Source organism: Mastomys coucha, unplaced genomic scaffold, assembly GCF_008632895.1.
Source record: "Mastomys coucha isolate ucsf_1 unplaced genomic scaffold, UCSF_Mcou_1 pScaffold12, whole genome shotgun sequence".
Lineage (NCBI taxonomy): Eukaryota > Metazoa > Chordata > Mammalia > Rodentia > Muridae > Mastomys > Mastomys coucha.
This window is the reverse complement of record NW_022196894.1, coordinates 85,917,076-85,928,108: the sequence shown is the minus strand read 5'-3', so window position 1 is coordinate 85,928,108 and position 11,033 is coordinate 85,917,076. Positions and strand designations below refer to the sequence as shown.

The window sequence follows — 11,033 nt, the reverse complement described above, 5'->3', positions numbered from 1 at the left end:
CACTTTTCAAAGAAACTCAATTTAATTTTGTTTGAAAACAATTTGAGATAAAAGAAGAGAGGGTAGTGTCAAATGCCAGACTCATATGAAAGTGTTTGATAAATATCTCTCCCCATCCTGCTCTTGACTCCGAATAAAAGTAGGAAGGAATTGCACAGAACAACTGCAAAGCTTTCCCCTGGGCAAATATCACCCCAAACACCGTGGAGCTAACGTTCTCTGTCTAGTAATGAAAGATGTAGCTTGTAAACTGCAAAGATACCTTCTTACTCTGAAGAGCTGTCTAGGAGAATTCTGAGTGACACTGCAGCTCAAAGGGCAATTTCATACTTTTCAAAAGAAAATAGTGAATGTCAACTTTCAGCTTCCATAAGTACGATGTACTTCAAGCTGTCAGTGAAGACCTATCTAATGAAAGTTTGCATGCTGTCTTTCAACAGGGGGAGAGGTGCCACGCAGGAGCTAATAGAATAATTGCTAGTATATTCAAACAAGTATAAGCTGTAATCTCTTGGTCCCTCCTGTGAAATTTGAATCCCATACTAAGGTCTCTTTGTAAGCATTCCTAGTCTTAGTAGATGTCCTGATGTGAAATAGCTAAATATTACTACCCATAAGTCTTAGTAAACTTAGAGTTGATGAACAACATTAGGAAAAGAGGCTTTTCACAAGAAGAAACTAGTGGCCAAAGTCCAGAATGGTTTTTGTTTTATCTCAGAAAAACTGGCAGAGTTTTGACATCTTCAAATTCTGACTTAACCACATATATTTATACTTTCATATCAGACTGCCTTTTAGGTGAATGTTTTCAGCTCTGTAATTAGTAATGCACAATAGAGGCTTTGGCACTTAATTACAGCATGGCTAAGACAATAATAACATGAGAAATGCTAACATTGAAGTCAGTACTTCTTGGCATATCTTTGGCTACGTTCTTATTGGCTGGGAAAGAATTATATATGCTTAGTGAATAAACCAAACAAAAATGAAGGCGTGTGCGGGAATAGCTCACATGAGTTTACAACAGGTACTTCAAGTTAAGTCAAGTCCAGTCATTGCTGCTGATTTGGACGGACACATCATGGGTATCAGGAGTGGAGAAGACCAGGCACTCCTCTAGACTAGAAGACTCCAACACATTCTTCGTCTTGACTATCTTCCTACCCTTCCAGGCTGGACCAGTAGGCAAAGGAAAGAAAATGGCTTTTTATCCCCTTCAGATTGCTGGACTAGTTCTTGGATTCTTCGGTTTGGTTGGGACGATTGGGACAACACTTCTGCCTCAATGGAGAGTGTCAGCTTTCATTGGCAGCAACATTATTATCTTTGAGAGGATCTGGGAAGGGCTTTGGATGAACTGTATCCAGCAAGCTATGGTCACGTTGCAGTGCAAATTCTATAACTCCATATTGGCTCTCCCTCCAGTACTGGAAGCAGCGCGTGCACTCATGTGTGTGGCTGTGGCTCTTTCCTTGATTGCTCTCATTATTGGCATCTGCGGCATGAAACAGATCCAGTGCACCGGCTCCAGTGAGAGGGTCAAAGCCTATTTGCTGGGAACCTCAGGAGTACTCTTTATTCTGACTGGTATCTTCGTTTTGATTCCAGTGTCCTGGACTGCCAATATCATCATCAGAGATTTCTACGACCCAACCATCCATGCAGGGCAGAAACGAGAACTTGGAGGAGCACTCTTCCTTGGCTGGGCGACAGCTGCTGTCCTCTTCATTGGAGGTGGGCTGCTCTGTGGATATTGCTGCTGCAACAGAAAGGAACGGTGGCACAGACACCCAGGTCCTCCATACCGCGTGCCACAAAAGAATACCCAAAGGAACGTTACTGTGTCTAGAAAAACTTCCACCAGTTACGTCTAAGGCTTGCTTCCAACATCAGCCCATGGCTTATGCTCATGAGTTTTATAAAGTCACCCCAGAAACTGTGAGTACATCAGGCAGGAGAACTACTTTTATAGCAGATTTAAATTGAGATCAAAGTTAGGATTTTTTTCCCTGAGGTAGGAATAAAAGTAACTTATTTGGACATTGTCATTCCCTGTGTTATTTGAGCTCACTCTTGTTGAACTCAATATTTATTCTAATTTATATAGTAAAATATCAAATATATTCTCAGTTATGGGCATGTGATAATGATTACTAAATTTTGCTTGTCGTGTATTAAATAAGAAAGTAAAATGTTACGTTATAATTGATGTAAATAAAACATACCCGTTTTCAAACATAACCTATTGTTTTCACTCGAAATTTTTTATTACATATATAGCTATAGCTAAATGGTGATAAGTGTAAAGCTATAGATGTGGAAAATTCATATATTAAATAATTGTGGTTGAATTCATCAAAAGTTTTTACTGACTAATAATGAATTTTAAAAAATTCTTCTGGAAAACTCATACTAAAAATTCAACTTTTTATTTTTTAAGGATAAAGGAATTTTGTTTTCACTATGCAAGATGGATTTCAAAGTCTCCAATTTATGTAGGTTAATCTGTCGTGGACCCATCCATTCAAAGAAAATAATTTATAAATGAAAGTAATATACTCTCATGGTTTATGATAATCAACTATCTGGATTAGGCAAAGAAATACATTATGACAAATGAAATCCTTGTTGAATCCACAGGTTCAAGCACTGGAAGAATGGTTTCAGTTCCCTGTCCTGTTTAGTCAGTGTACAGGTCTAAACATGCAAAATGAAATAAAGCCAAGGCACTTATCCAGGTAATTAGTGGGGATGAACTAATTCCTACTTTTAAAAATTCTCTAATAGATAAATGGTGATCTTGATGCATTGTGTTATGCTTGAAACATATGTTCTCAGTTCTTTGCATCTCTTGTGTATATAACAATATCAAGATTAAAAGCGGTATGGGATTTAAGAGGTAAATATGGGTTTAAGATGTTAGTGAGAAAAATCTAATCTTGTAGATGGCTTCTAATAGCCTTGCTATGCTGTGAATTAGTGTTTGGATATTCAACATTAATCCTTAAACAGTATATTTATTTTATAATAAAATATTTAATACCCAGCATGTAGTTTCACAAGAAGCTTTAAATTGTTCCTCAAATATTTCTCATGTGTTCATGTTTATTAAAATATAATAAGCTAGTAAAATTGCTATGTATTCCAGTGACTGACTTAGTTACAAGGTTAGCTAGAGAATGCATATCTACCCTTAAGAGTTAACCTACTAACTGACACATTAATTTAACAATGACTTAAAGCTAAATCCTCTATGGAACTGTTCTTTATTTTACCAATCAACTACGTTTTCAATAATTCAAAGCCCTTTAACAAAACAAAAATTACATTCCAAAACATAAGGGATGTTAAATGTAACATGTAACATAGCAGTAAATATTTTCAAATAAAAGCAATAAAATATTTGTGAAAGTAGTTACTTCAGTGACATTTTCTGGTTATTTTGTTTTACCTGTAAAAGCCTAAGATGGTTGTACTGAGACAGAGTCATTTATCTTACGCAGCTGAGTAGATAAGCCATCAAGAGAGCAAAGACATATGCTTAAAGGTTGTCAGGCAGTCATTTGTCCTACCTTTTGATTGATCTAGGAATAATTAGTTTTACAAGAATTGGCCCTTCATTCTAAATGAAGTATGTCTCTCTGCTGGCCAGTGGATCACAGAGGACAAGGTACAATTCTGGGTAGAGTCATGATAACATTAGTTACCTTTTTTGCATTATTATTTTAACTTTTTTAGTTGTTCTAGATAGGTGTCTCATTGTTGTAACCTTGGCATTCCTGGAACTCTTTCTGTAGATCGGGATGGCCTCAAATTCACAAAGATTCACCTGCCTCTGGCTCTTGAGTGCTGGGATTAAAGGCTTGAACCACTACCACCCAGTAGCTACAAAATAATATGAAGAAAAACAAACCTGACCAACAGACTTGTCACCTGCTTTCCCATTAATCACGATATACTTTTGAAATGTTGATTTTCCATCTTACAGTTGGTTGTGATATTTTCTCTAATACACCAAAATGAATCTACTAATTTTAAATATATTTAAGGACACATTATGAATGTAAATTATCCACAATCAGGAGTTATACAAAAAATATGTCCTTATTTCCTAAGATTTGAATGAAATTCAATTTCATGGGAACCTTCATTTAGATTTAATAAATATTTGAGGGTTGTGCATAAGCAATGTACAGACTGCAAAATAGTTGCCAAATTTTACCAATATGTATTCTTTCCTCCTCCAGGGAAGAGATAAAACAAAAAGAACTTCTGAAATGTAAAGGCAGTTATTATTTTTCAGTCTATATGTATGAATTCTGAGGTAGCTCTGAGTAAACTATAGCATTGCTCAGTGGATTTTAAGATTATATATGAAGCAATACAGAAGAACAGAGTTAGGAGGCACTAAATGTCTTTGTCTCTAGCGTGTGTGTTGGGAGAGGCTCTTTCTTTCTAGTATCAGTATTTGAAGACAGAACTAGGAAAAGTGATGAACTCTAAGGGAGATTTAAGAATCCAAGGTAAGATATGCTATGTTATGATTCACATGTTGGGGGCATGGATGGGTTTTCAAAAAACCCACGTTGGATACAGGGAGATAGATAGAGATAAGAAGCATCTATGTGATGTGTTTTGCCTGACAGATAGAAAAAGAAAATATTGCCCAGATTTCCACAATTAAAACACCATGAGATTGAAGAGTATCATCCCATACATATATGCACACATACATGCACTCGTATGCACATACACACACTCTCTCACTCTCTCTCTCTCTCTCTCTCTCTCTCTCTCTCTCTCTCTCTCTCTCTCTCACACACACACACACACACACACACACACACACACACACACACACAGGTGTGACAGTCTTTTCTGGCCCAGAACTTTGCCTGTCAAGGCTGAGGGAGTCCATAGTAACGCATAGCACAGCTACACAGTCATCTGTCCTCAGAGAAATCCTTTGTGTCCTTGTCTTCCCAGTGAGATCAGTCTCTTCATCTTTGTGCCATGAAGTTTGATATTAATGCCTACACACAACAGGTAGTGGGACTGTCATGCTCAGGGCAGGAGCATTTTGCACAGCAAATTGCCAAGCATGGGTGAGGTTGGAGAGAGGAAAACTCAGGGGACAATGATGTAAATACATTAAAATTTCTAAAATAAAAATTATTGCTTTAAAAATATGAATTGAAATGATCTAAATGGTGGATTTTTCTCTTTGTTATTTTCAATTGGTGACTCTTCTAAATAATGACAGGTATAAAAATTGTTGCTCAAAGACAAAAGAAAAACATTGCTTGATCTTCCCAGTGTCCAAAAAAGTAATGTGAGACAAAAAAGAAATGTACCAAAGTACCACTGAGCTTCTTATGTGCTGGCCATCTACTAGTCATCATTGCACATACTTCTAAGTGTGTTTTAAATGCCCAATAAGACTTTGTTGGAAAAAATGATTTTCCCTGTGCAAATGATTGCTAATTGGAGATGGCTTTGGAGTAAGGATGAGAAGCCATGTTTACATAACCCTCCCAGCAGCAGGACCCCATCTGGCTTGAACCTGTGCAGGTCATGTGTCTACTGCCTCTGGCTCTGTGACTTCATATGGGCATCCATCCTCTTGTGTCTGGATAAATGCTGGAGTGTTTTTCTTTTTTCTCTTTTGCTGTCATCCATCCCCTCTTGTTCCTACAGTCTTTTGGTCTCCTTGTCTGCATAGCTCCCTGATGCCTGAGGGGAGGGAAATGATGGAGACATCCCATTTAGGACTGAGTATTTCAAAGTCTCTCACTCTCTGCATACTGTCCACTTGTGGGTTTCTGTATCCATTCCCATACCTCATGAGGAAGTTTATGTGATGCTGGCTGAGAGAAGCATCCATCTATGAGCAGAGCAGAACTTCGTCAGGGGTCAATTCATTGCAGGTTCTTTAGCAAAAGAACAGTATTTTGTTTTTTCCTAGGTCTATGGCCTATCTAGTCTCAGTCTTAGCCACCTGAGTAGTCTCAGGCATGGGTTCTATCTTGTGGAGTGGACTTCAGTTCCAATAAGATAAAGGTTGGTTACTCTATAGTGTTTGTGCTGATGCTTTGGCAGTGTATCATGCAGGCAGGTCACCTTTGTAGATCACAGGCTTGTAGCTAGGTTGCTATCTACCTTGCTCTTCTGGTAGCATGCAGAATTTCATGAACTGTTAACCAGAAACACTTGCCAGTTAAGGAGAAGTCTCTAGTTTGGCACCACCTAGACTTTTTCATGTGGGTTTTGACTCTAAAATCAAATGAGGCCGTTTTCCAAGCCCAAAGAACTGAAAGGAGTCCTCACTAAATAACTTACTTTAGCATAAGTGTTTGAAACACAAAAAGATAAGTGCAACTCTTTAAAACAGTTATATGTGTATGCCAAAACACCTGGCACAGGGGAGCCAGCAACAGTTTATTGAGGTAATGAATATTTCCTGAATTAATGAAGGAAAGATTTAATCAGCATATAATAAGATATGGGACCTAGGGGAAATCAGAGATCTTAGTAGTCTTGCACTTTTAATATTCCTTTAAAAGAGGAATTTCAAGAAAATATTTATTTAATGGATAGATACTATTCACTAAGGAAGTATTCCAGACAAAATGGCATGCAAAAACCAAACTTTAAGATGGAGCAAAGCTGTGGTCTCAATTGAGATTGTAACTTAGGAAAGCCCAGAACTTTCTAGCAGAAATGACTACTTAAATAATTACTCAGAAGATTGAAATGTAGGTAAATCTACAGCATAATCACTGATATTCTTGCTATGATAAAGTTGTGTTTGAGAATCTATGCTATGATAAATTTGAGTTGTGAGATTCTTTTTACATCATGGTAAAACATGGGACAGAGAACATGGGAAGAACCAGGAGCCCATGTTATAACTAGCAGATGGGTCTGTAGTGATCTGCTGTCACCAACTTTTTCCCACCTCCTAAAGGTTCTATAGCATTCACAAATTGTATCACCAGCCAGAGAAGCCATGTGAAAACATGATCCTGTGAGCCCTCACAATTCAGAAAGAATAAGCAGTAAGAGTAAACGGGCATGCAGGGCAGGGGAAAGAGAGACCATGGGAGACTGGAAAGGAAATCAAGGGAAGACTCAGTTTTATCTTGAGGAAAAACATACTATGAGCCCTGTCTTTTACAAGGTGATGGATACTCTCAAAGGCACTGGGAACTGTAAATAACCATCTTCTTCCTTTCCTCCTACCCAGGGCTGCCAACATGGTAAAACTCTCAGACTTGTGAGTGTCTCTAGATATCTCCTTCTTAGTCAAGAAACCTGATTCATGCCATACTGCATTTCAGCAGTGATTCTTGACACCTAACCTACCTAAGAAAAACTTGCCTTTCAACGATTTCCACACAGGCTCTGGAATCCGTTATTATTCCCTGTCAGATAGTCTAAATCCACAACTGAAATTCTGCCCTACCTCCTCCTACATTTGATCTTCCATCCATACTGCTTTCTGTGCCCATGAAATGATTTTCAATTTCATTACCCTAAAATATCTAATGAACTACAATCATCAATGTCTGTGTCAATAATCTTGTTGCTCTGCATTGTATCTTTCAGAATTTAACTCTTTTTTAAGAATTATCATTGAGATTTGTCTATATACTTTGGTGAAGACACACTGTCTTGCCTTCTTCTCATAGATACTTGCTCCTTAGAACCCACCTATTTCTACTCTTTCACATGCCAGGACAGGCCACAAATCTTTATAGACAAAGTACTGACCTTAGAGATTTGAGTTCAGTATGTGCTTCCCCCAGCCAAACTGAGCTTCAGTCTTCTCATTGTTAGAACAAAGATATACATGCATATATATTATATAGAATAGGTAGAATATTTTATTATATTATTTTCCTTAATTTTCACATTATAGGAAGAAATCCAGTACTGAAGAAGGTAATCTCACTTATTTAAGGACACACTGTGAGGCCATCACTTCCCCTACTGTTTTAAAATATATTGAAAGAGCATGCGCTATGTATCTCCATTCCTCTCCAAATAAGGGAGATGATAATCATTACTCCCTCTACTTGAATGGCCACTGTGAGGATGGAGTGAGGCAATGTCTATGAAAGCATTTTAATCACAACACATTATGTAAATGTAATGCATAATTACTATTATTATCCCCAAGCAGTGCAAGCCTTAAGCTTTTCATGTGTCTATTGCTTTCTCCATCCATAAAGCGTTTCACTTGAATGTCCTGTTAGATATAAAAGGAGCCAAAATAATACTCATTATGTTTCTCTAAAATTTCTGTTTCAACAAGTTTTCCTTTAAGAGTCACAATTAATTTGCTTTTAAAAGAATTGGAATGACTATTCATTGTGGTTTAACTCTAGTTACTCCGGACATTTTTACTCAGAAAATATAAAATTAGGCAACAATTCACATAGATACTTCATCCTTTTCAGTTTTTCCACATGAATGAAGTATGGGTGGCGTTGGTGGTGAGGTGAGGGTTGGGACTCTCAGCTATTCCAGTCATTCTAAGAACCCCAGTTGAGGTCTCTGACATATGAGTTCTAAGCTCTATCAAACACAAACTACATTTGTCTTAGCACACTTGCACTTAGATCAGCATTCCATGGAGCTGTGGTTGAAGAAGTGAGACTTGCTTATGTTGACTTTGTGTTTCTTCTGGTACAGCTATATATCAATGGCAGTAGAATTTCTTTTCTCTTCTACTAGCCATATATATTTCATGTTCAAGAATGTCTTTGAGAGTCCTAATGAAATTCCCAACGTTTGTCAAAGTTGTCTCTCTATCTTTCTGTGCCATTCTTCAAAAGTAGGTGCTTCTACCTTTAGGTAAAGAAGCTCACCATTAGGGCATTGAGTAACTTCTGTATGCTTTTCCAAGTCATAAGAAACTTACATCAAACTGGAAATAGCTTCCTTAGTTATTTCTCTCTCAAGTAATTCCTGTGTATAATGAAAACTCCCAAGTAACAATACATATAAACAAAGATGACTCAAAAAGCAATGTGACATGGTACAGTTTGTGATAATTGACATAGGAGATCAAAGTGCTCCTAGAAAGCAGAGGATGGGGCATGAGTAAAGATGATTGGGGCATGCTTCCTTAGAGAACATCAAGCAAGCAAGTCTGACCTAAAGAGAGTCAAAGGTTAAAAAGAAAGTACACATCAATTGATATCTAATGCCAAGATCCAAAAATCAAACACACAAGTAACATATAGAATGAGTAGGTTGTAGTTATGTATGTTGGGGTGTGTGTGTGTGTGTGTGTGTGTGTGTGTGTGTGTGTGTGTATTTAACAACAGTGGATGGACGACAGAGGCCATGAATTTGAAATAGAGAGATAGAGATAGGTATGTATATGAGAGAGTTTGGAGGAAGGAAAGAAAAAGGAGGAATGGTATAATTATGTCATAATCTTAAAAAGTAAAAAGAAAGTAAGGCAGAAGTAGAGATGCAACTACTCAAGAATCTACAACAGGGATCTATCCGAGATGCGTTAAGGCTTCAGAACCTGATACAACAGGGTGAAAACCATTTGCTTTGTTGTCAGTTGGTGGAATTTGTGCCACCGACCCATGTCCTTACAGATAGGTACACTAAAGCTTTCTCCAGCATTGTAACTGACTCTGTAATTCCCATATTACATAGTGCTATCTTATGTATATAAATATTTGAAAGGTATCTTCCATCCCTCATTGAATACCAAGATCCTGAAAGCCACTTTAATCTTAATGTGTTCCATCAACACATTTGTGTACCGTTATTATTTGGAGTTGAGCAAGAAGCAAAGAACATAGAAGTGTAACTCCAGTAACTGCAGAACCCAGAAACAGCTCTTTTTCAGTAGACAAAACCATCAACAAGCTGAGAAGGCATCCTATGAAATGTGAAATAATATTTGCAAGCTATACTTATGGTTAAAGCCTTAGCACCAATCACCTATACTAATGCAATAATTCTTGTAGGTGTTATCAAAGGTATTCATCTAACTTCCACTCCACCATTCTAATGCTATACTCTGAATATTAAGGGTTTTCTTTGAGGTAGCGTTACTATTACTCATAGTGCTTAGGGTAGGGTTCCTCTTTTATTTCAAAAACAATCTTATGTGTTCAGCTATGGATGACATCCTGTGAATCCATTTACAACAACCAACTTGATGACTTTAAATGGGTGCCTGTGGGTGTGTTCATAAAGCTCACCATTGCCTCATTTCCATTGGAATTAATGTGGTTTTTCCTGAAAGCCTAGTTTATAAGAGTTGCTTAAATATGCAGGGACTTTGGCATGAGCTGCAGTGATCAGGCTTGACTGAGCAGCACTGCATCCTTGGCTGGCTTGATGAAGTTTCACTTGCTGTAGAGTTGTAATTATACCTACATTTTAGAAGTATGTGTGTTATATTTACCCCTAAACTCATCACTCACAAAATCCTGTATTTCAAACAACTATAATCACTTTCCCAAGGAAATATCTGAAATGCACATCTTAAATATCAGCTGAAATGAACTAACCTATCTGATGAGGATTAAACATAATAAAAATCATAATCTGTGAGTTTCTTTTTAGAAAACTCATTCTCTATAAGTCATTTGTAATTGTTATTTTAATTTGTTCCCTGAAAGTTTGGCTCTTCCATCTCACCTTGTGGATGATTATCTTCTGGATTTTCTTAATTAGTTTTAGGCCACATCTAATTTTACTTAATCCCTTTGTTTTCATCAAGATCTCTCACAATGAAGTCTCCATGTAACCGATTCTAACAGAGGTTTGATATGGCGGGCTAGGATCATAAAAGCACAAATAAAGTCCTTTAAAATGTAATGTTGGTTCTGGTAGGGTTGCTCAGTGGGTAAAGGCATGCATACTGCCAAACTTGACAGCCTGAGTGCCATCAGTAACACTCAATGTGAAAGGGAGAAGAATCACTTCTGCAAGTCATCTTCTTGATCTATATACATATACTTCTCTCTCTCTCTCTCTCTCTCTCTCTCTCTCTC

At 37.4% G+C, this 11,033-nt stretch overlaps 1 protein-coding gene across 1 annotated transcript in view; it reads left to right on the top strand.

Annotated features, from left to right (window-relative positions):
* The first annotated feature begins 1,199 nt into the window (after nt 1-1,199).
* The window catches only part of Cldn17 (claudin 17), a 45,684-nt gene continuing 35,850 nt past the window's right edge, over nt 1,200-11,033 (top strand). The window contains exons 1-2 of the mRNA XM_031364749.1: nt 1,200-1,938; nt 2,641-2,738. Coding sequence (XP_031220609.1) covers nt 1,200-1,874 — 675 coding nt within the window. The 3' untranslated portion in view covers nt 1,875-1,938; nt 2,641-2,738. The remainder of the gene's footprint in view (nt 1,939-2,640; nt 2,739-11,033) is intronic.